This window comes from Anolis carolinensis, chromosome 4, assembly GCF_035594765.1.
Source record: "Anolis carolinensis isolate JA03-04 chromosome 4, rAnoCar3.1.pri, whole genome shotgun sequence".
Classification (NCBI taxonomy): Eukaryota; Metazoa; Chordata; class Lepidosauria; order Squamata; family Dactyloidae; genus Anolis; species Anolis carolinensis.
This window is the reverse complement of record NC_085844.1, coordinates 48053876-48079671: the sequence shown is the minus strand read 5'-3', so window position 1 is coordinate 48079671 and position 25796 is coordinate 48053876. Positions and strand designations below refer to the sequence as shown.

The window sequence follows — 25796 nt, the reverse complement described above, 5'->3', positions numbered from 1 at the left end:
ATATACAGTAAGTACCCGCTCATAAAAATAAATCGTCTAGACCTGATCCCATAAATTGAAGTTTTGAATGATCATGCATTTCTTTTAATTTTTTTATGGATACTGCTTCATGATTACCGAAAACCGTGTTAGTCTTAAGAATACAATAGACCTACTTGGATGTGGTTTCATTTATACATTAGGAGCTTTGAATACCATATAATCAATCTGGAATTCCTAGTAAATGCTAAAAGAAGTGCAATTCTATGGTCTTCCTCCAGAGGTTCCACCAAAAGAATCATATTGGAGGCCTAAGGAGAACACTTTCACAAGGTATTTTCTAGGTCCTCCACAGCAATTATGTCAAATGCTTTGGATGGAAAGCTATTGTATGTTTCAGGTAAGAAAAATAGGACTCCAAATTAAGCAAAAAAAATTATATTACATGAAGGATCTTGGAATGGGTCCCACACAAAATAAGTGGGTCTATTGCATTTATTCAGATTTTGAAATGTAAAGACTAATACCAAGTTTTTAAATTTTCTTCTCAGTCTTAGCATCTTACTTTTTGATCAATGTTAATAGGTCATCTTTCTCCTTCTTTTTGTCAACATTGCTGTCTTTTGATTATTAACCTTAAATCCTGGTAGCTCTACTAAGCTTTTCAATAATGGCTCTGTACATTTCAAATTATTATCCAACTCAATGATCAAATCATTGAACTGTGTATTTCTTGTTTTATTTTTATACCAATAATTTTCTTGTCCTGTCTTATAGCTCTATTCAAAACTTCCAAGACCAAAATAAATAAGAGTAGAGACTATTAGTAACCTTGATTTGTTTCCTTTTGTATATCATATGGTTTTGTTAATTCTCCATTAACCATTCTTTGGACATTTTGTAAGTTATGAAACAGTTTAGCCTATTTAATAAAATTACTACCAAAATCTGTTCCAAAACGCCTAAAATAAGAAAACCTAGTTCAAATAATCAAAATCTTTTCCTGCATCTAGAAAAAAAACCTATGTTACTTGTTCTCATTGTATCATTTCAGAATTCCAAAGTATCTAAAATAATTCTAGTATTATCACCAATATATGACCCCACATCTGCAGCAGAAGTGTTATGTGAACAGCTGATAACTGTTATGGGGATCTTATTGTAATTGTCTTTGTGACAGAAATTCACACTGGTCTTTATGAATAAAATCCTGGAGTATTAATTTCAATCTTTTAAGTCAAAATAATTTTGAAAATGTTAAAATTATTATTAAGCTATGCAATTAGGATATACTTGTTTGTCAATGTAAAATCTGGATTCCCACTTGGAATTAACACTCAACAGTGATACCTTCACTTGTGAGTTTAATTTGTTCTGTGACTGAGCTCTTAACTTAAAATATTATTTCAAATCAAATTTACCCATTGAATTGAACTGAAACACTATTAATCTATTCCAAATCTCCCAAAACCACTACAACTTTTTGTTACGTGCTTTCAAATAAGAAAAAAATGGACTTTACAAATAACAAATGATATATACAAAAATAATAACACATAATAAAAGAGAATGTAAAGAATAAACTGGATTTACTCAAGATCACCCTTCACCTAATCTTCTTTTTCTCTGATATTTGCCCTTTTCATCACACTTTCCTCACTTTCACTTGCAGGGCGTTTCAATAAAAACCTCCAAGGAGGTTTCCTTCTTCCTCCCTTGCAATTTTTTTCTAAAATTAGTGAGGTAAGTGTTGGGAAGGGAAAAGAAGCTCTCGGGATTGGAGGAGGATTGGAAGGTTATAAGCCAATAACTAAGTTTCCTTTTCCTGATATGAGTGGTAAACTTCAGTAAAATTCTTCTGCACTGATCAATTAGAATGACTGATATCTGTGCAATTTTAATCAGGATGGAAGTTTACTAATGATAGATTTCTGGCCCCTCAGCTTTCCTACAGTCTCCCAAAGCCCTGGGATTGCAGAAATAACCACAAGGACAAGAGCAAGGAGCTTTCCTGGCTGCTGCCTTAAAGCCCTGCTTAAGACAGTACGTGGTGTACTCTTGCAATAGCTCATAAATCAATCTCGGCTCGCATGTCAAAGCAAAAGATTGGCTGAGTGAAGACTCAAAAAACTCAAGTTGTTTTGCTTGTAAGTCAAATGTGTAGAGAAGCTGTTTGAAGACTGTATCAGTGTAAGGTTTTAATGGCAAATCAGGAATTCAAATTCTGATTTCCCAGAGTTGTAGTCCTACATTCAAATCTATACCACACTATCTTATTTTAACATGTTACTTTGTCTCTAACACACTATTCTAAAAGTAAATTTTCTTTTAAGCAAGGAATACTGAGAAATGGAAGAGTTAGCATAACATCAACAGTATCCATTTACTTATTTTTATTAAGTATTATTAAATTAACTTTGCTTGTAATTTTGCTTACTGGTTTTCATTTACTGGGAGTACGAAAATCTTGCAAAAATCCAGCTCCAACAGCAGATCCAGATTTCTCTGCATACCCTAATCCATCTTACCTGAGCAATGGTTGTACTTCTGAAGGACAAAAGGACTGCAGAAATTGCAGATCAGATAAAGAAATATCTGGAAGTTCGCCATCAAACCTGCGAGGTTTCCGGGTCTGGAATAAAATAAGTATTATATCTAAATATGATGTAAGTATAATATAAAGAGAAATGTTTGAACGTTTAAGATATACAATTAGACCTCAATGGCTATGGTTTGTGAAAATTATATAGCCTATTAAGTACATAATTTTAAAATATACTTTCATCTTATTTTTGAATCAGCAAATAGCATACTGCCGTGTGTGTCATTAGCCCTCTATAAGACCTTAAAGGGCTGAACTTGCTCCAAAAAATGCCCCCAAATACCTGTAGGAGACATGTTTTGCCATGATTTGGATTTCAAAAAATCTCCTGGACCTAAATTGGGCCTGAGTGTGTGTACAAAATATGGTGGCAATGGTCCCTCTTTCCCCTAGTGAACAATGTGGAATATTTTGGGAATCCATGGGACATCTAAACATGGTGGAAATGTCCTCCACAGCCCTTACAGTGCATAGTGCATTTTGGGAAATGTTTTTAAGTAGTTGCTAACTATTTATAGAGAGTTAGCATAAAGTATCTCAGAGGAAGAACTGCAACAACAGATTAGCAACACTGTCAGAAACTGATATCATTAAGATGACAATAAGCTGAGGAAAATATTTTAACACTGAGTACAATTTGCTTAAGCGTAAAATGATGCATATCAAAGAGAAAAAAATAAACACTCATGGGATTTGAAACAAATCTTTGGGCCATGTTGGGTAGTTTAATGAAAACTGTCAACATTGAGCAGAAGAAAATTCTATTTGAAAAGAGGAGAATAAGACAGCTATTATTGCAAGATGTTTATATAATCTTTGTGCAACTGTACTTTTAATATTTTGAACATTTCTGGCTGGCATATCTAAGAAAGTATGCGATAGCTAGAACATTTGTAGAGAATGGAAACCAAAATGGCCAGAGAATTAAACCTAATGGCCTAAGAAGAAACACTAAATAACATATCTGATGTGTTTTCATTTTAGAAAGGGGGATCCGATGACGTGTTCACCTAGAGGTAAATCTGCAAGTTTAGGGGGCTCACTCCCTGAAAATCAGCTAAAGGCAGAGCTGGTAATGTGTTATTCACATGCAGACCTGGATCCATTTTTGTGGACAGTCACATTCACAGCAGTATCTAAAATGTGTGAGTATTTCAAACCCTTTTAAGGGGAACCAGGTCTGTTTTAGATCTAGAGGGCCCTTTTCAAACTGAGAAGTGAAAGTAAATCACTTTCAATTTTGACACCTGAGCCTAAAATAGTCCTAGTTCACCCCCAGCCCAGATAATTGACTAATATGGTGGCCAGCTGCATGCTGTAGGGACTTCTCAAGGTACAAACTGAGGGTGAAGGTAAAGAAGAGCCTCTCCAAGATCCTAGTAGAAAGTGATCCAACACCCATAACCCTTGGAGATTTTCAGCCTTTGTTACAGGATAACGAAGTTGGCAGAGAGACAATGATACAAATTTACTAATGCCATCTTCTTGTAACATTGCTGCTGACTTTTTTTTTTATAAATTTGATACTGTTTAACTCCATGTAAATTATATTACTTTTAGAACAATTCAACCAAATAAATGTTTAAGCTGCTTTGCATTACAAGCTTACTTATACTTGTACACATACTGGCTTTTGACCAGTATATAAACACTTGTTTCCTCCATCAGAAGTTAGGAGTACAGTGTTCCCTCACTTATCGCAGGTGTTACGTTCCACGACCACCCGCAATAAGTGAAAATCCGCGAAGTAGGGACGCTATATTAATTTTAATATTTATACATTATTTTAGTAGTTATACACTATTTGAAGTCTTTATCAACCAATCGTGTGTTGATAAATCACCTCCTTTTCCTCCCGTTGCCGCTTGGGCTCATTTTCTCTCCCTTCAGCTTCTCCTTCTTCCCTTCCTTAGGCTGTAAATTGTAATTTTTTATGATTTATAATATTCTTTTAGAGTTTATTGAAAAACCGTAAAACAGTGAATCCACGAAAAGTGAACCATGAAGTAGTGAGGGAACACTGTATTTAAAAAAGCTATACTCACACAAAAGGATGGAGGCCATGCTTCAAGTCCCCTGAACAAACGATTTCTTAGAAAAGATTTCCCTGTGCAAAGAATTAACATTACTTTTACATTCATATATGTAAGACAGTCTTTAAATATGCCAAAGAAATGTATTAACAATTCAATATATGAAGGGAGTACTCATTTCACTTCAATTAGTGTCTGAACAACTTTTCAGCAAGGAAAAAAACTAGAAGACTGCAAAGAAGAAAAGGCATTCTTGACCTTATAATCAGAATGTAAGTATTTTAAAAATAATACCTTACCAAAACTTAAGCAATGTTATGAATCTTAAAGCACAGGGGGGAAATAACTTGATCTTTTCACATTATAACTAGCATTACTTTGTAATGTAATGGCTTTGAATGGCTATCACCTTCATTTTAAATAACCCTTTGCAGGGTCAATTTTTTTACTGCATCCTTGACACAGAGGTTAGGTTGTTCAATACAGTAAACATAACTGGGAATCAAATATGCTTCCATATATAAATTGTACAGTGGGGGAGTGTGGGTTTTCCCCAAATCAAAGGGGCAATCAGGTGAACACTTTCACTCCCTTTTGCCTTCCACTGCTTCCATAACTGCAGACATTTTTCTTCCAGCTGAAGTCTGACAGAAGGAAAGTGGCCTGAAGAAAAAGGTCACAGTAACAGAACACACCAGTGGTTCAAGGATGAGGAAGCAATCACCATACACTACAACTTTTTTTTTTTTTTAAAAAACCCTCTATATGCTGGGCCAAAAGTATAAAATGGTTCTTTAATATTACACAAATATTTGTGCCACTGCAACACAGAAAGAGGGGCACTAAAATAAATACTTACTAAACAATTTCCCAAAAGATTCCCTTTTGGCCTTTTCAGCGTCATAAAGATGTTTCCCGTCTTTTATCAAAGCACCAGCCCACTATAAGGAAAATATATTATGTGAAAGACATGTGCACACATCTATGTTTACATAAATAGGTAGTGTATTTTCCCTACGAGGGTCTAACATTTGAATTCAGGCTACTTACCTCCCTGTAGTGTTTTACAAACATTTTTCTCCTTACAACTTCAACAACAGCCAAACAATACATCTGTGGGACATTACTAAGCTTCTCTACAATCTTTACTCTTTCTAGCAGCTCTGTCACAAGACGAAGCAAGGCCTGCAGTTTCTCTCCATCCTGGTCAGCATGAAGCATTACAAAGCAGCACCACCTATGGAGTATAAAATTTCACTGTAACATAATGGACTAATTTAATGAAGAAAGGCTTTCTCCCAAATGTTTCAAGCTCTGCTTAACACTGTTGTGCTTATTTATGAAATAAAAAAGTAACATTCAATAACAACTGAACATTATTTTCACTTGTTTCACATCTTGGCCAAAGACATAATACGAAATATTACGAGGGTTGAATGAGAAGTAATGCCTCCACTTCGCAACTCAACAGATGGCAGTACTGGTATGCGGCAGGTACTGGCTTGTTCAGTAGAGACTCCTCTACAGCTCCATTTGGCAGGAAGCCTTAGCATTGAACAGCTGTGTTGTTAAAGTGCGAAGTATGGAACCCTGCACAGACAGTCGGTCAATGCGACTTAAGCAACGTGTAGTCATTGAATTCTTGACAGCAGAAGGTATCACCCCAAAGGAGACTCATCAGAGAATGTAGGCTGTTTATAGTGATTGTGTTGATGTGAGTACTGTGCATCGTAAGTTTAAAGATGTTGAGCTGGGAACATCTGACTTGCGTGACAAACAAAGAGTTGGATGTCCTGTGACAGCAACCACAGAGTTCCACAAGCAAAAGGTTGACAGATTGATTCAGGACGATCGTCGTATCCCTCAGAGAGAAATTTCAAGCATAATTGGCATTTCACAAGAACGTGTGGGTCACATTATTGCTTTGCTTGGCTATCGAAGATCTTTGCACAATGGGTACTGTGAGACGGTGGTTGCGGAAACAAGAGTGTCGACTTCTTCTGCGATGGCTTCAAAAAACGTGTTCATCGTTGGCAGAAATGTATACAATTGTCTGGTGATTATGTGGAAAAGTGAATAGTGGTAGTTAAAGAGCACATTCTAAGGATTATTTCTCTGCTTGATTAAAATAGTCCCATCCAAACCCAAGTAACGAAGGTGGAGGCATTACTTTTCATTCAACCCTCGTAGTTATACAAAACAGCTCCACAAAGATGTATGCACTTGTTTATTCCACATAATTCATGATTCTTCTATAGATTTTTGAAAGGTCTGGCATGAACAGAAGCTAAATTCTGCATCCATTACTAAGCTCCATCTTCTACCAATTCAATTGTCTAGCAAACCATATTAAAGAAACGAAAGGTAACTACAGTTGTTTTAATTTCTATCAGTTGACTAGACACCTTCCTGCTGCCCACCAAAAAGGTAAGTATTGCAGAAGGATTACTTACTTTAGCCGTACTTGTAGATTATTTGCAAGTTCTTGTTTGGCAGTAGTACATTTCTGTTTAATATCTAAAAGTTTTCTGTGGTTAGTTAACATAATCATCAATTGATTTGCATGACTCAAGCATAAATCAGGTAACACCGAAGGATCTTTCAGGTTTTCTGCTCTCTTCTGATTAGCCAAAAATCCCTATGAGAAAATAGAATAAAAACATTCATGTGATGAGAAATTAAGACAAAAACTTCCTATTTTCTATGCCAAAGAAATCATTTCACACAATTTTAGGTTAACTTTCAGGGAAGTCAGTCCTTCAGAAACTGTAATGTGAAACTATGAAGCAGACAGATGACATTGCTTTAAGCTTGTGATTTGCATGTAGAGGGTCCAATGGTCACCCCCAGGTTAAAAAAAATCAGATACCAGGATTAAAAAAAGAATGTTTCTCCAGATTTTCAGGAGCCGTGGGTTGCAGTAATCCAGAATGAGGTAACTTCATACATTTGTTTATATTAGATTTAGGAGCTGAGTGACAGTAGCCTTGTGATATATTGCCACCTACTGACCATAACAGTTAAGATGTGATGCAAAAATAATAGTAAGATATCTTAATATGGACACATATTTTTTTTTCTAAAAACAGAGTAGTCACTAATGTCAATGTTTTTCCCCTCTGATTGATTATTCAATCTAATTTTCCCAAATTATTTCAATCATGAACTAAACAGGGTATGTCCTAAACGTACAGTTTATTTTATTTATTTAAAGCAATTATCTACATTTGAGCTAAAAAAACAAAACAGCTTACAAACCCATTAATTTCACAGTTCTTTGCCCCCAATTAATATTTTAGTATTATATTATAAAATTAACTTTAGTCAGATCCAAAGAACAGTGTTAGAAACTCTGCTGTACTTTTAGATCTACAACATGAGATGGTAGAAGGACCATATACCCTATGGCCCCACTCCTGTAACAAAATCTCTTTGTGCAATACAGAACACAAAAACCATATACACATTTGCTCTGTGTAAAAGGATGCCTAGAAAACAGTCATTCAACTGAGTGTGTACAAATGTTCAACATAACTGGAGCTACTCATCACACATAGGTCCTATTTATGGAGAATCAACACATATCTCAATGACGAAGCACAGATATCCCTAGGCAGATGTCGCCACTCAGTTCATTGATGTTTCAGACTGGCTGCAAACATGCAAAAGCTGAAACAGAACCAGCAGGTATGAAGAACCTCCCACTCCACACAGACAGCACAGCCTATGGCAAAGTATATTTAAATAGGGCTCATGCTATATTTGAAACTTCTTAGGAAATGAATTTTTTAAAACTGCGATATAATGACTCTAGAACTAGGCAGAGCTATCTTTCTGGATTTCCATATCATACTTTGCCATTTGTTAGATTATAGCAAAACCTTATGAATGTTTATTCAGAAGTGTATTTTCTTATAGAGGCAATACATTTCATCAATGTTTGCAGAGTACTTTATAAAATCAAATACAATAAAAAAAACCAAACAATATAATTAGTTATGACCTCTTGAAAGAAAGCATTAAGAAGTGTATGCCTTCATCTAGCAGTTTAATTTTATCCCACCTTTCTTATGACATTGGATTCAAGGCAGCTTACAATGTTAAAACACAAAACAAAACACCGTATTCGATCCTCCACTCTGACAGAGGCTCCTAGTCCAAATGAGTCTAAACCCCATCAGGTAGTGATCTGACCATGAAATGGAAATATGAATACTCCCTTCACCATCATCCCATCTCGCAAATAAAACTAGATCTAATGTTTGGCCTGTAGCACTATTACCTGCAACAGATCTATGGAGGACACAAAGTCCTGAGCTGTTCAACACAGAGCAGTCTCGGCATAAATACTGAAATATTGTAGCATAACAATAACACTGCTAGATCTCCAAAGACAGCTTAAGAAGTGCTTAGAAGCAGAATGGTACACCAGGAGATTATCTATTCTTCTCTAAACACATGTACACCCCAATATACACAGTCAAACTATCAAACTGAAAGATAAGACACCTTGTGAGTGAGAAGAAATCCTAACAGCAACAGTAAGTAGGAAAGAATTCTGCTGTTTTGAATACCAGATTTTGCTACTTAACAAATTGAAGAATATAATGTTTTTGATTTGAAAGAAATTTTACGACAGAAGAGCAGAGGCCAGAATGAAGCAGGACTTGTGTGTAGCACTAAATGTGGTCTTGAAAAACATGGACTGGAATGGTGTTGGAGTTGCTGCTGCTGGAGTTGGAGTCAAGTGGTTTTCAACTTAACATGTATCACCACGTGGATCCACATCAATACTAAACCGTGGTAAAAATAAGTATGGGTGCATTCTACCCTCTTTGAAGGGAAATATCATATTTTTCTAAAGATTCTGTTTCTGTCTACATTTCAATTATAAACACTTCAGAAGGGTCTGCAAACGATTTAAAGGTGAACTGCTTCAAGAAAGGAACTTCACTTTATTTTATTGTCAAAATGGAGGCCTCTAGGGAATGTTGAAGGCTGCCAAAGCAATCTTCGGGACTGCATGCAAGTATTCACTAATCTTAAACTTGAAGATCTCTAATCTTAAACTGACTCAGGAAGAATTATATTTTCCAAGCCTCAGCTGTATTTGTTAGTCTGGCCACCAGCAATTTCTTTCCATTGAGTTTGCTTCAAGGATTAAACTTTCTGCCACTTTTAAAATTATAATCAGTTTTTACATTTATCTCAGCTCCAAATTATTTGAACAAAATAGGGAAAAATCTAAAAAAAGAGACTATTTTCTCTATATATTTTTCGGATGGACATTTTAAAAGTAGTTTAAAAGGGAAAAGAAATCTTTACAGGTGGCTCAGCAAAAACCTCTTTAGATGAGATTGGTATTGTCATTTTGTCTACTACTCTGTAAAGTTATGAAATAGCACAACTAGAAAACTTCTCTGAGGTCTGTCCATAGTATTTTATTTCACTGGTTAGTATAAGCTGATAGACTTGTGCACGGATTCATTTTGGCAGTTTGTCCTCGGATTCTTCGGCCTGGCTGGAAGCCTGTAACGGCAAGGGCACAGACACCATATTTTTTTCACCCAAAACAGTCCATGTAGCTGCTGGGCGCTGCTACCTGACATCTATTCGAGAGCACGCGGTGTCACGTGCTTGCATGTGGTTTTCCTACGAGCCATGCTTGTTGGCCCAATTGGAGTAGAAGAATGCTGTGACGTGTCTAATGCAAGCTGTGTCTATTTCATGGAGCAGATGCCTCCATTGCTCAGTTGCATCCTGGCTCTGAGTGGTGCTGCTTGAGTCCAGCTGTCTTGCCTATTTTGCCTTGCCTTGCTGCTCACTTGCAGCTCTGCTCTAGCTTTTTGTTTGACTGAGCTTGGCTTTTAGCATTGAATCTTTTGATTTTCATTTATTTTCTCAATTTTTTTTTATTTAGTGCGACTAGGAGTTGGAAAGTGTGAGTAGGTGGGTGTGAGTGTTTGGGGACCTGGGCGAAAAGAAAGAGAATATCTTGGGTGGGTGGGTGTGCTTTTCTTTAAAAATAGTATTAGCGTGGCTCCTTTGGCTTCTTCTATTCTCTCCTCTCCTTATGTGTTTTCTCCTCCCTCCCCTCCTTCAGAAAAAAAAAACTTTTAAAAGATACATTATTAATAGTAATATTTCCAGCAAAGAGCAAAGCCTCATTCTCAGAAAACTACTACCTACCTAAACTTAACACTAATACCTATAATTTCATTCCTTTGTAAACAAGTTCTCTCTGTTGTCTATATGTCCTCTCTGCCTTCTTAATTTCATTTAATAATAATTTGGCTGTTGTCACCTAGTAGTAATAATAATAACAAAACTATTGTGCTTTTGTGGAAGCTTTTCCAAGCCAACAAAGCCCATCCTCTCTTTAACAACTTCCATCAGGACATAAAAGATTATTGTTGTTAATACTATTCAAAGGAATTGTAACAGCAATTACAAAACACCACCAAGCCAGGCTCTACCAGCCTATAAAGAAAAAAAATCCTAAAAATCAGGGGGTGACCCAAACATTATGAGACTTGGTGGGACAGCAGTGGTAGATGTGTCCTCCAAGTGTGGCAATTTTTATCCCAATAGCTTGGAAAATAATAGGAAGGGGAGTCCGTGAACCCCCCTTTTGCCACCAATGGGTCGGATCTAGCCACATTTTTCGGCTGCCGGCCGAAAACTGCTGTTCGGCTGGCCAGTCGCCTGTTTTTGCGAGGCACGTGAAAATAGAACCGCCCCCTCCCCCAAATTCGAGGAGCAGAAATGGATAAGCCTAGAAATGGATATGCAAAATGCATAAGCCTAGAAGCCACTATATATTTTATTTATTTATTTAATTAATTTATATACCGCTCTTCTCCCCCAGGGGGACTTAGAGTGGTCATGTATATATTCCATCATATATATACAACCTATTGTTTCATTGATTTCAATCAATTAACGCATGCAGTAATTCAATCTTGCCAAAATAAACTGGAAAGATCTTACAGATGAATCAGTTCTGCAAGTCATTTTTGTAGTCCCTTCTTCAAAAGTATTTATTATACTTAAGAATACTTAAGTGTTTTTCCAAGCAATGAAAACTGCTATTTGAATTCAGTTTATCTAGTTTGCTCATCTGTGTTTACCATCAGAACAGTTGATATCCAAATACTCGGATTAAATATAGTTTGTTGCCTAGCAATACAGAACTATGGAAAATGTGATATTAAAAGGTGAAATCTTAACATTACACTATGTAACAAAATTGGGAAAAATCTGTTCCTGGTTCGAAAATGTTATTCCTGTTTAACTGTGCAGTACTAACTTTGAAATTGTTACACTCCAGAAACTTTGTTTTTGTGGCTGCCACAAACTATGATGAATTGGTTGAGACTCAATGAGATACTCATTGAAAAACCATAGCAAAATGGTTGCAAGATTAAGAACCCAGGTACAAAACTGTGTTACAAAGTGTAATCTAGATGGGACAAAGCGAAGTCCAGTGGCTGAACACTATTCCCCTGAAACTATTTGTGAGGACCTTAACCATGTACTTTTTCTGGCCAAAGCAAAGCATCAAGTGAACTATCCACATCACCTGCAAATGGCATGACCCTTCCACTTTTCCATTTGGCATGAATGATCTCTTAAGAATAATCTTTTTGTGTGAGATAGTGTCTCCCTTTACATTCTACTAAGCTCTGTCATCATTGCTATTAAGGGAATGCCAAACAGTCAGCATACTCAAGACCCTTCCCTGCTTGGCCACTCACAACTGTTGTGAGGACACTCAAAGGTAAGCTTTCCTGGAATTTATTTAATGTCACTCTATGTACCACATTTTTCAAAACTAGATGTGGATTTCTAGCTACATTCTATTTTTTTTTTCTTGGGGGGGGGATATTAATGGAAAGTGCTTTTGGGGCAGTGAATGTACCCTCAAGAAGGTCAATATAAAAGAAAGCTGGTATGTCAATTGCCTGACCTCACTATACAAGACAGTATATTATCACAACAAAAAATATTGAAACTCTTGCATTACCTGAGCAAGTTCTTTTTGTTCATTTACCAGCCTGCTACAGCTAGCTATCATCTGGTCCAATGCATAAAGCCTGTCTTCAAGACCCTTAATGGCTTTCATGTTCTGATTATCTAATTTGGCAATTGTTTGTCGACAGTCTGCCAAAAATGGTTGGATAATCCTTGGATCCAGCTGAAAGTCATAAAAGGCATGAGTACATTTTGAGAAATGTAAAAGAGCAGACAGTATATGGAAGAAAAATAGTTATCCATGGAGAAGACCTCATGCTATACAATGAGAATGGTAACGTCCAAATTGGGAACCTTGCCCTCTCCTTCTCCCTGTATTTAAAGAAAATGTATGAATAAAAGTTTGCCATTATATCATGTACCTTCGCCATAACAGGTAGAGCAACAAAAGTGAGTAAAAAATAGTATTTTACAGACATTTTTAAGGAGGCTATTATTCCATAAAGTAGAGCCACGGTGGTGCAGAGTTAAACCTTTGTGCTGGCTGAACTGTGGACCTAAAGGTTGATAGTTCAAATCCATGAGATAGAGTGAGCTCCCGTCTGTCAGCTCTAGCTTCTCATCCGGGGATATGAGAGAAGTCTCCTAGCAGGATGGTAACACATCCAGGTGTTCCCTGGGCAACACCTCTATAGATGGCCAATTATCTCGCACCACAAGTGACTTGCAGAATGTTCGCTTCTGACACGATAAAAAAATTCCATAAAGTAAAGGACTTGAATCGTGACATCCCAGAAGCAAAACTCCTTTCAAATATAAGAAACCTCCCTGCAGATAGAAGACAGGTTTTTACTAATCTACTCTTTCCCCCAGCAATCCTTATACTCCTGGAAATCTTTCTTGAAAGTACCTGCCTGGAATATTATGGAAGTTATTTCAGTAAATTTATTTTTATTATTTATTTATTTACATTTATATCCCGCCCTTCTCACCCGAAGGGACTCAGGGCGGCTTACACAATTGGCAACAATTTGATGCCGACACATAGTTAAAATCATAACAATATATAAAATCCATTAAAAAAACCAATACAATATAAAATATAATACATATGGTTAAATCTGTTCATCCACGATCCTCATGCTTTAGCCATAAATCAGTCCAGGTCGTCTTTGTCTTTTATTCGTTAAAGGCCTGAGCACATAGCCATGTTTTTAGGGCTCTTCTAAAGCTCAAAAGGGTTGGGGATTGTCGTATATCTCTGGGGAGGGTGTTCCACGGCTGGGGAGCCACCACCAAAACGGCCCTGTCCCTTAATGCAAACTGCATCCCTGCACCCACATCATCAGCAGCTTCTGCTAGACCAAATGCCCTTTCATAACGGCAATGAGCCTTTCTGTCTAAAGGAAGGAATAAGAATGTAATCTAGTGTATTTGGACTAGGCACACTATGGCAATGTTGTCAAATCATTGGTAGACGTATACTTGCTTCTATTTTCTTGAGGAAACAAGTGGCTATATGTAGACTCTAAGATAATCACACACCAGGAAGAGGGAAATGACAACCTCTGACTGGAAGATCTTCCTTCCTTCCTTAAGCCTAAACAATCTTAGGCTTAAAACCTTTTGTTTGTGAACAATACCAGTTTCAACTTTTAGTAGAACACATCAAAAATATTAGTCTTTCCTATATTCTTTGAAAAGATTTAAGAAAGAAAATACAACTGTGACTACCAGAAAGTCTGTGTCAGACCTCCAAGTTTTATCTCTGAGTAGAACTCTGTTCATAAAAGACACCGTTTGAAAATTCACTCTTTCCCCTGGATCCACCAAAGACTTGTTAGGGAACCCGCTGTAAGGTTTTCAGGGGTAAACAAATAAAAATAAATGTCCCTTCCTATAACAGAAGACTACCTGAGGGGAAGTTTTTGATCTGCAAACACAAGGAATCTTTGTTTCATGCAAGAAAACATATCTAACCACAAATATTTTAAGGCAGTTAAAAATATCAAAATAAAATGGCATTATTTGAAATAATCACTTACTCTGCTCATAGAATCAAAACATTTCCTAACCAAAGATTCCACATCATTAGGTCTATCTTGAACATTAATCCAATCTAAAAGGGAGACGTTGAATGAAGGTAGATCATTCTCTTTAAGCTCCACTGAAGTGTCACTGTCCTGAACTGAGGGATTTTGACTACTTTCCCTATTTTCATTCACTTTTTCAGAAACTCTACCATCTACCGCTGGATATTCTACTGATTTGCAAAATGATGCTAGCACCGATCGTTTGTTCATGTTAAGCATTTCAGGGGAAAGCATAGCTTCAGCTGATTTCTCGTTCTCTGTGTCTTCACTTTCAGCCCCTCCCTGTTCAGCAGAAGAATCCAGTCGTTCTAAACATTCCCTGTAGCTGTGTCTGGTGAGGCACTCCAGCAGTGGAATCTTTGCCATAATAGAAACAGCAGCCCCTAAGCTTGGAGAAAGAACAAGAAAAAATCCTTTAAGTAAAAACAAAGGAACATGACAGCGATATACACACACACACACACACTGTATATACTCTCCAAATACCTTAATCACAAAGTCCTTTAACACTTAATGTGTACACTTTAAGTAGAAAGCTTTGAAATTAAATCATGACACCAGCAATCTTGTAAGAGTCAATGTATTCAACAGAATGTCTGAGTAGACACATAAATGATAGTCTTATGTAATTTGATCCAGCAAGCAAAAAGCTTTCAAAGTATTCATTCACAAACTTAGCTGACAAACACCCACTTAATGATTATACTAATTTCATTCTGAGAAAAGTAAAACAGGAGAAAAAAATTGCACTTTATATACTACAATCCTTTGTACATACTGACCTAGATAAAATTGCTGCATACAAATATAGTTGATCAACATAATCAACTGCTGCATTATAAGACAAAATCTATGTAAATCTTACCAATTTGAAGAATGTACTCTAGTTAAAACTAGCAGCTTTCATTAGGTCATTGACTTCAGTGATCTGGAAATGTAACCTTAATTCTACAATTTGATTTCTGTATAATAGAGCTATTGTTATCAATCATGTAACATTTGTGACATTTGGAAAGAAAATTTACTGTAAGCTCCAAGATGTAACAATCCTTAGTTTTCAATAAAGAGATTGTATCTGAAGGCAAACTTACTGTGTAAGTTTCAGCTTGATATCATCTATGGATTGCAGATAACTTGAATAGACATTTTCAAATTTGAAAAGCAGTTTTTGGTAAGAATATGTACAATCTTCCAAGTTTGCCATTATGGCAGCCCAGCCTTGATGCTGAAGATGTTCATCATGGACTAGACCTTCACAGAAGGAACAAAGTTTCTTGGCAATTTCATACATTTCCTGTACCAAAATAACATAGTAAATATCAAAGAATGATCAGACATTTAAATTCGAGGTTTCTTTTTTTTAGTACTGCTCTTTTTTAGCTATGTCATGTTAGTTTTTAAAAGAATACAATTATCTACAAGACATGCTATTTGTTTTACAACTGTTTGTGCATCTTTATTTTGGGACAATCTTATGACGCTTAACAGTTTATCAATAACTTAAATAAAATAAATGCATATGTAACTAAATCATGAAAAACAACCTGCAGAACCTTGAAGCTCTAGTCCAAAGACAAAAAGAAACTCATTTTTATGTTTTGGCAAATAAATCTATATTACAACTCTTTCCCTTTGTTCAGCTGTTCCATTCTATTCAAATATTCCCATGTCTCTGCATTTGCTCTCCAGCCTTTACCAAAACAGGTCTCACTGTCTTCTACTGTCTCTGCATTAGCAATTAGTCTTTCCTCATTTATCTTGTAGGCAACTAGCTGGAGGAGGAAAAACAAATCAAAACTGAAACCAGAAGAAACCGAAGTTTTTACTGTTAAAGCTTCTGACTAGGGGTTGGATGTGTGTCAACTCGTCTTAGAAGGAGTTACACTCCCCCTGATTCTGAACTTGTCACTCCACATGACAGAATAGATGACTATTAGGAACGCTTACTATAAGTTTTGTCTGATGTGTCAGTTGAGCCATCCCTAGAGTTAGAGCACCTATAGATGGTAAATCACACACTGGTAATCCCAAGGCTGAACTTCTACGAACTTTTACATTGAGTACTTTATACAAAGCTAGAAACTTCAATTAGCACAAAGATGGCAGCCAGATTGGTTAGTGGGACTTCTAGAGGTGGTCATATTATAAATACATTAAAATTATTCTACTGGCTGCCATTTCAATTCTAGTCAGGGAACAACCTGTATAAACTACCCTATACACAGGTCTTCTGGCAGACATTTATATCAGTCAACCTTAACCAGGACAGCAACTTCTTATGCTGCCCCCCAAATTCTAAGATGACCTGCTGGAAGAAATGTTGACAGCTGAATAGGCTGTCTGCATTTAAAACAGCACTGAAGACCAAACTCTTCCATCAGGCCTACTCAAATTGTTTTTAAATTGCACATTTTAAAATTATGAATTGCGTGTTTTAATACTGAAGATTAGTTTAGACTGATGTTATGCGCATTTAACTGATTGTGTATTTTAACTGATGTTCATGTTTTAGCTGTGTTATGTGTATATTTGTTGCTGTATTTCAATATATTGTTCCCCATCTCTAACAACAGAAAGAGATTGGTGAGAAATTTTGTTGATTTTATTGTTGTTTTTACTAGTGCTACTATAATTATAATTATAATTAATTTTTTACTAATTAATTATATTTTTACTAATTAATTAATTATTATTTTTTTACTAGTGCTACTATAATTATAACGGCCAACCTAGCAGTTCGAAAACATGCAAATGTGAGTAGATCAATAGGTACCGCTCCGGCGGGAAGGTAACGGCGCTCCATGCAATCATGCCAGCCACATGACCTTGGAGATGAGCACCAACCCCCAGAGTAGGTCACGACTGGACTTAACGTCAGGGGAAAACCTTTACCTTTACCTACTATAATTATTGCAAAATGCAGTCAGCCCCCCACATTCTCTGGGGTTAGTGGCACATAAATCCCAACACTTTTTTCTTCTTACCTGAAGGGACACCTCACTAGGAATCTGTAGGTCATTGAGCACTACTCTACGGTTAGTTTCTGATAGAAGTTGACCACAGAATTGCACTAGACGACCTACAGATTCCTAGAGAATTTTTTACAAATCAAATCTGTGAATAATCAAAGCAGCAAAAGTCAAGCCTGCAAACATGGAGGGCTGACTATACTTTCATGATAATCCATACTTCATACTCTTGTCTGAACACCTAGCAAATTAGTAAGATGACTCAATCTGAAAACTGTTAATGGAAGAAGAAGTTAAACTATCTTCCCTCCCCTTCCCCCCTCTCTTTCCATACCCCCCATGACCTTCCCTCCCACATTCCACATAGCCAGATCCTCTCCCTCTTACCAATTTTATCCCTTATTTTTCCACCCACCCTAATTCTTTTACCCCAATTTTTTTCTTTTTATCTTTATTGTAAAATCCCTTAATAAAAATCATTTACAGTAGAGTCTCACTTATCCAACATAAACGGGCCGGCACAACGTTGGATAAGTGAATATGTTGGATAATAAGGAGAGATTAAGGAGAAGCCTATTAAACACCAAATTAGGTTATGACTTTACAAATTAAGCACCAAAACATCATGTTATACAACAAATTTGACAGAAAAAGTAGTTCAATACGCAGTCATGCTATGTAGTAATTACTGCATTTACAAATTTAGCACCAAAATATCACGATGTATTGAAAACAATGACTACAAAAATGCGTTGGATAATCCAGAACGTTGGATAAGCGAATGCTGGATAAGTGAGACTCTACCGTATTAAAAAAGAAAGCTGTTAATGGAACTGCATTTTATTTTATTTTTAAATCCACTTTTTTAGATATGAAAAGCTTGTGATTTCAAGTCTCTGTGCATGTGGCCCATAACAATGCCCAAAGTACTTATATATTTCTCTGTGATTTTCATTTTTGGATTGTCTCTTATTTGTGTACATGTATGAGCACCTATGAATCTGCTGATAAGAATATGTCCTAGTACAGTCCAAAGACCTAAGCCTAATTCAATCATATAACAACTGAAGTAGTGTTTGCAAAACCTAAGCATCTGCCATTTTCTGAATGGATTGCATTGACATGTTATGTCCCTTAACCCACACACTTCTACAAAAATTAAAACATTGTCTTTTTTTGATAAAGCACTTCATGTGTCATTTCAGCTTCAAAAAGCAAATTATGATTTAGAAAGTAACAAACAGAAGAATTCTGTGGGGCCACATTTTCTGCCCACCTCATGGTCCTTCCCTCCTATAATACTCCAGTTTGTCATTACATTCAACAACCATTAAAAGCTGATTAATACAAAGCTGATATATATATATATATATATATATATATATATATATATATATATATCTCAAAACTTAAATAAAAACAACATTTGTTTGTATAAAATCATGCTCGCGCTGTCTATGAAAGTAGCTTGTGAGATTCCAATGCATTAACACACTAGAGTTGTTAAACCTCTGAAACTGCTTACCACAGCAAGCTGTGTCCGGGAAGCTACCGTGTGAAAAACTGCAGGCATCATAAGAGATTCTTCAACTTTTAGTTCCATCTCATTTTCTGCTGAAAATGTCGTTTTGGGGATAGCTGGAGGACGTTCACACAGAATCATTTCTTTGTTGAAGAGAAAAATTGGATTTGTGTCCTGTGTTAAAAAATACCCTGTTATTTCCTTTTCATTCAAGATTTTTTTTTAAAAGAAAGAATAGAAACAGGATTGATATTTACCGTTCCAGCACTGTAACTACAGACTTTCCTGTCAGCTGCCATGCACTCTCCTCCATTGACAACCAGTACTTGATGTTGAATGGCAATCTTGTACTTGGTCTGGATTGCTTGTTTAAGGTCTGCCACACTATGGAAAATGTTTTTTAAAAAATAGCATTTTTCACTGATAATTCAGTAGCACATACAAAATAATTTTACTTTTAAGAAATAAACATTATAGTCCCAATTTGAATTCTCTAGTCTTTGAATTTTTACTGCAATTGTATATTAGCAACATGGCTTATTGCCATTATCCACCCATGTGCCATTCTGACATCATAGCTGTATAACAAGAGATAACCAACATATATTGTCCCTGTATTATTTATCCTGCCATAAATAAATCATCATCTTCCTTACTTTAGAGAACTACTGTACTAGCAGAGAGGAAAAAACACCAAGCAAAGGTGAAGAGAAAGGCCTTTCCCAAGGTATGCAATGTATCACCTAAATAGCAGCAGAAATGATAAATTTGTCTAGTTTTTCTGAAGCATTACGGAAAACAAATACATAGTTTTGATTTGATTGTGAGACATAGTACACACTAAAACACAAACACATATAGCTTTGCTATGATCAGTTAATTAACAGAGTCCTCACAGTATAAAAGGATGGATTGTTCTTACTTCTGTACTGCAAGTTCTGTGTCAAAGGTAAGGGTCGTCCCAGTATTCACCAGAAATACATATAACTTCATGGTCACTTCTTCAGGTTCCTGAAGTGTGTACCTTTGACTTCGTGATTATGTAGGAACTAGGATAAGAGGTTACATACTTGTTTTATTAATGCACACACAATCAGTATCACATGATCACAGTATCAAAGCTTAGGAAACAATCAAGATATTTTATTTAAGGATCTAAAAATCATGATGAGCAGGCACTATGGTAGCTCATAGAACAGAAGATTAATCTGATGAGGTGCATGTGTATCACCTTATCAGTTTACACTACATATCTGGAAGTGGCAAAGGTAAAATGGAAGAAGGGATGTGACTGCATTTTGCATGTTCCTACATACCCTTGTGCTTCCAACTGCCTTTTAGAAATATACATATGCAAACACAGTGAGCATGGAGGTCTGTGAAGGGCTCTTTAAGCCTGTTCAGATAAACATGCTTACAGAGAGCCACACTCTACAGCACAAATGTAATCTTTCTATTTAAATCATGTTGTCAACCTTACAAGAAAATGCTTTTATGGGCCAGTTAGCATCACCAAGATATTGAAGGATAAAAAAAATCATTACATGTATTTTCTTTAATCAGTGCTCCTTCAGATGAGTTTTGACCCCAGCCAGCAGTCAGTAATCAAGCATTTGGCAGTCAAAAATTATGGAAGGGACTAGAATTTAAATGGCTGCATTAACTATACCATAGATCTCTATTGTATAAGTCGGCCTCATGCATAAATCGAGGGCAGGTTAAGGGGATGAGCTGTGGACTTTGATATGTCCCATGGATAACTTGAGTGGCATTCCACAGGGAAGGGAAAACATCAAGAAACCTCAAGTGGCCAGCTGCCCCAGGCTGTCACTATTTTCCCACCCAGACATTCAACAAGGACAGAAGCAATGTTGCAGAGGAGAATATGGAAGATTTAAGGCACAGTAGTCATACAACTCATGGCTAAGTCAGCCCAGTTTTTTAAAGCTGATTGTTTGACTAAATCTTTTTTTAATTTATACATGAAAAGGTGACAGAGTATACATTTTAACATATGAAAACTTATGGTGGGAACTTAACCCCAAATCCTATAAAAGCAATCATTTTAGCTCAATTCTTTTTTTTTAATAGTCTTTATTAAGATTTTTCTTAAAAGAAATAAAAAAGAGGCCTCAAACTAGGTGGGCTCAGGGAAGGGATAGGGTTTGGCGTTTGGGGGATGGGATAAGTGAAGGGGGAGGCAGGGGGGTGCGAGATAGGAGGAGGGGGTGAGAGGGGGATTAGGAAAGGGGGAAATAGAATGGAGGGGAGGACGGAATTTTTTTTCAACTTCCATTCTTCTCCATAATGTCTTCATTATTATTTCAGTCCTTGAATGTTTTTCTTCTTTTTATTAGCAGTGATACGTGTCCTTTCATCTTGCTTAAATCAATATTGGTATTTTCTCCTTTGACATCCATTCTTTTACTGGTGTCCAGTTCGTTGTCTTTGTTGGTCTGTTGTGTGTCTTAGAAAATAAATAGGTTAGCTGATCCATATTCATGGTATCTATTATTTTCTTTATCCATTCGTCTTTATTTGGTGTGATTTTCTGTTTCCAAGTTCTCACATATATTATTCTTGTGGCTGTAGTTAGGTATGTAAAAATTTTGTCTTCATTTTTGCTCCAGTCTAAGTTTGTCCTTCCCAATAGGAAGAGTTCTGGTGATAGTGGCAGGTTCACTTTTAGTATCTTTTGACAGGCACGATATATTTCTTTCCAGAAGGCTTTTGCCTTTCCACATCTCCACCACATGTGGAAATGGGTTCCCTCTACTTTCCCACACTTTCAACACTTACTGTTTTTATCTTTGGAAATTTTGGCAATACGTTCTGGTGTCAAGTGCCAATGACACATCATCTCGATCCAGTTCTCCTGTAGATCATAGGCATAGGTGTAATTGAGTTTCTTTTTCCATATTCTCTCCCATTCTTCCAGCATTATTGACCTTCCTACGTTTCTAATTTCGGCTCAATTATTAGAGGTTTCATCTTGAAATCTTTCCCCCTCAAATAGTCTAAGTAACCAAGGCGGCAGGCCACCCAGGTTGAAAGTCCTAGGCAAATGAAGGTACATTCTTCTATTTATGGTGGACATGCAAAAAAACATTGAATTTTTGGAAAAATATCCATGCCAAATGTCAAAAAAAATTTTAAAAAATCTTTTCCAATGAAATCGGAATGTTACCTTCTGGGTATGTTTGATCTAGAATTATTCGCAGATCGAAATTTAGATAATTTTTTTACTTTTTTAACAACAGCGGCAAGACTAGTTTTTGCCAGAAGTTAGAAGTTAGATACTATTCCTGAAACAAATGATTGGATCATTAAAATAATGGAAATAAAAGATATGGACAAATTAACATTTTTATTAAAATAAAACCATGGTAGTGGATTAAAGAAGACGGATTGGTCATCTTTAGAAAACTATCTTAAGAAATATTAAAGCTACGAGTGGGGAAGAACTTGTATTTAGTTTTTACAATGACAGTGCTAAACTACTATCTTACAGGAGGAGGAAGAACGGAAGTCACCAAATACCCCTCTTCCTAACCTTACCCCCCCCCCCTTTTTTTTCTTTTCTTTCTGCTGGTTTCCTACTTTCCTATACCTATATTGTTCCCCCACTTTTATGTATATAAAAGTTTTTTTTCTTTTTCAATAAAAATTTATTTTTTTAAAAAAAGTCCTGCTGCTTAATGTCAGGTCGGTGAAAGGAAAAAAGGCGCCATCCAGGATTTGATTCTGGATGAACATACCGACTTGGCCTGCATCACAGAGACCTGGTTAAACGAGGGTGTAAGGGGGTAAATCTCTCCCAAATTTGTCCACCAGGTTTCTGTGTGCAGCAGCAGGCAAGACCCAGGAGGTAGGGAGGAGAAGTTGCAGTGGTCTATCAGCATTCCATCCACCTGACTAGGTGCCCCGTCCCACAGTTGATACATTTGAATGTGTTTACCTAAGGCTGAGTGGCCAGGATAGAACAGGGATTCTGTTGGTGTACCATCCACCTCGCTGCTCAACAGTCTCCCTATCTGAGCTAGCTGGGGTGGTGTCAAGATTTTAACATCTATGCTGAGACCTTCCTATCAGGAGCGGCTCAGAAATTCATGGCCCCCATGACAGTCACGTGTCTGTCCCAAATGGTTTCTGGCCCACTCATAGTGCTGGACACACTTTAGATCTGGTCTTCAGTTTGGGATGAGATTAGGGTGACGGTATAGTGGAAGAACTGTCTACAGTTCCTTTGTCATGGACCCATCATGACAAAGACAGCCTTGGTCGCCTTAGTTGATGATCTACGCCGGGAACTGGACAGGGGGAATGTGTCCCTGCTGGTTCTGCTGGACCTCTCAGCGGCCTTCGATACCGTCGATCACGGTATCCTTCTGGGGCGCCTTGCCGGGATGGGGCTTGGAGGTACTGTTCTGCAGTGGCTTCGGTCCTTCCTGGAGGGTCGGTCCCAGATGGTGTCCTTGGGGGACACCTGCTCGCCCCCACAACCATTGACTTGTGGGGTCCCGCAGGGGTCAGTACTGTCCCCCATGTTGTTCAACATATACATGAAGCCGCTGGGAGAGATCATCCGGAGTTTCGGGGTGCGGTGTCATCTGTACGCAGATGATGTCCAGCTCTGTCACTCCTTCCCACCTGTCACTAAGGAGGCTGTCCAGGTCCTGAACTGGTGTCTGGCCGCTGTGTCGGACTGGATGAGGGCTAACAAATTGAAATTGAATCCAGACAAGACAGAGGTCCTCCTGGTCAGTCGTAAGGCTGAACAGGGAATAGGGTTACAGCCTGTGTTGGACGGGGTCGCACTCCCCCTGAAGACACAGGTTTGCAGTCTGGGGGTTCTCCTGGACTCATCGCTGAGCCTGAAACCCCAGGTCTCGGCGGTGGCCAGGAGAGCCTTTGCACAACTCAGACTTGTGCGCCAGCTGCGCCCGTTCCTTGGGAGGTCTGACTTGGCCACGGTGGTCCACGCTCTGGTTACAGCTCGTTTGGACTACTGCAACGCGCTCTACATGGGGCTGCCTTTGAAGACGGCCCGGAAGCTTCAATTAGTACAACGAGCGGCAGCCAGGCTTATAACTGGAGCGGCGTACAGGGAGCACACCACTCCTCTGTTGCGTCAGCTCCACTGGCTGCCAATATGCTACCGAGCCCAATTCAAAGTGCTGGTTTTGGCCTACAAAGCCCTAAACGGTTCCGGTCCAACTTACCTATCCGAACGTATCTCCTCCTATGAGCCCATGAGAACTTTAAGATCGTCTGGGGAGGCCCTGCTCTCGGTCCCACCTGCCTCACAAGTGCGGCTGGTGGGAACGAGGGACAGGGCCTTCTCGGTGGTGGCTCCTCAGCTGTGGAACTCCCTCCCCAGTGACATCCGGCAGGCTCCATCCCTTCTGAGTTTCAGAAAAAAGGTAAAAACCTGGTTTTGCGAACAAGCGTTTAATGAATGAATTATGATGGCTTTAACTCGGTCCGGACTAAGGTTTACGTGCAAGGTTTATGTGGACGAATGGATTAAGTATTTTATTATACTGTTTTAAATGTATTTATTGGATTGTTTTAATTGCTATGTTTTATTTTTCTACTGTATTGTGAGCCGCCCTGAGTCCCTTCAGGTGAGAAGGGCGGCATACAAATGATGGAAATAATTAAATAAATAAAATCATTACCTGGTCAGGTTTAGACTCACTCGGCTCTAAACCTCTGCAGGGGTGGAGGACTGATTAGGAGGATCCACCTCAGGAGGCTTATGGATCCAGATGGATTCCTGATGGCTCTTAGAGATTTTCCTGCCACCTTTGATTCTGTCAAAGCCCTGGCAGACCTCTGGAATATGGAGGTCGTCAGGGCAGTTGACACAATTGCTCCGAAATGTCTTCTCTCAGAAAGCAGAGCCAAATCAGCACCCTAGTACTCCAGGGAGTTGGTGGCAATGAAACAAGTGAAACGGAGACTAGAGCAGCATTGGAGGAGAACTTGTAGCAAATTTGATTGAGCACAGACTAAAGCGTATTTGAGATCCTACTCCGTGGCAATGAAGGCGACACAAAAATATTTTTTTCATTGCCGGCAACATTGCATCTGAAAAGAACTGTCCAAGAGAGCTGTTTTGAGCAGTCAGAGGACTTTTAAACCCTGCTCTGCCAGGGATCCCTGACCAATTGACAGCTCATTGTGAAGAATTTGCTAGGTTCTTTGCAGATAACGTCGCTCAAATCCATTCCAACTTAAGATGCCAGTATTAATACAGTCTCCGTGGATGTAACTGAGGCATCTGTCTGTCCTAATTTAATGGATTCTTTTCAATTTGTACAGCCTGATGTTTCAAATCTCCCCTTTATGGGCAAGGTTTTAGAGAAGGTGGTGTTCTCTCAGCTCCAAAGTTTCTTGGATGAAACCAATCATCTGGATCCATTTCAATCTGGTTTCAGGCCCAGCTACGGAACACAGATGGCAATAGTCACCTTGGTAGATGATCTATGAAGAGAGCTAGATGGGGGGAGCGTGTCCCTGTTGGTTCTCCTGGACCTCCCAATGGAGTTTGATACCATTGACCATGGTAACCTTCTTAACCATCTCTGTGGGATGGGGCTAGAAAGCACTGTTTTACAG

The 25796-nt window shown here is 37.8% G+C and overlaps 1 protein-coding gene across 2 annotated transcripts in view; it reads right to left on the bottom strand.

Annotated features, from left to right (window-relative positions):
• Window positions 1-25796, bottom strand: part of rb1cc1 (RB1 inducible coiled-coil 1) — an 81195-nt gene that overhangs the window by 35647 nt on the left and 19752 nt on the right. For both annotated transcript variants that reach the window (XM_062980370.1, XM_062980371.1), the window contains exons 3-13: window positions 20095-20221; window positions 19430-19556; window positions 19176-19346; window positions 15773-15975; window positions 14634-15069; window positions 12641-12811; window positions 7068-7252; window positions 5665-5851; window positions 5474-5555; window positions 4627-4688; window positions 2508-2611 (exon numbers count right to left, since the gene is read on the bottom strand). In XM_062980370.1, the coding sequence (XP_062836440.1) occupies window positions 2508-2611; window positions 4627-4688; window positions 5474-5555; window positions 5665-5851; window positions 7068-7252; window positions 12641-12811; window positions 14634-15069; window positions 15773-15975; window positions 19176-19346; window positions 19430-19556; window positions 20095-20165 (1799 nt within the window). In that variant the 5' untranslated portion in view covers window positions 20166-20221. The remainder of the gene's footprint in view (window positions 1-2507; window positions 2612-4626; window positions 4689-5473; window positions 5556-5664; window positions 5852-7067; window positions 7253-12640; window positions 12812-14633; window positions 15070-15772; window positions 15976-19175; window positions 19347-19429; window positions 19557-20094; window positions 20222-25796) is intronic.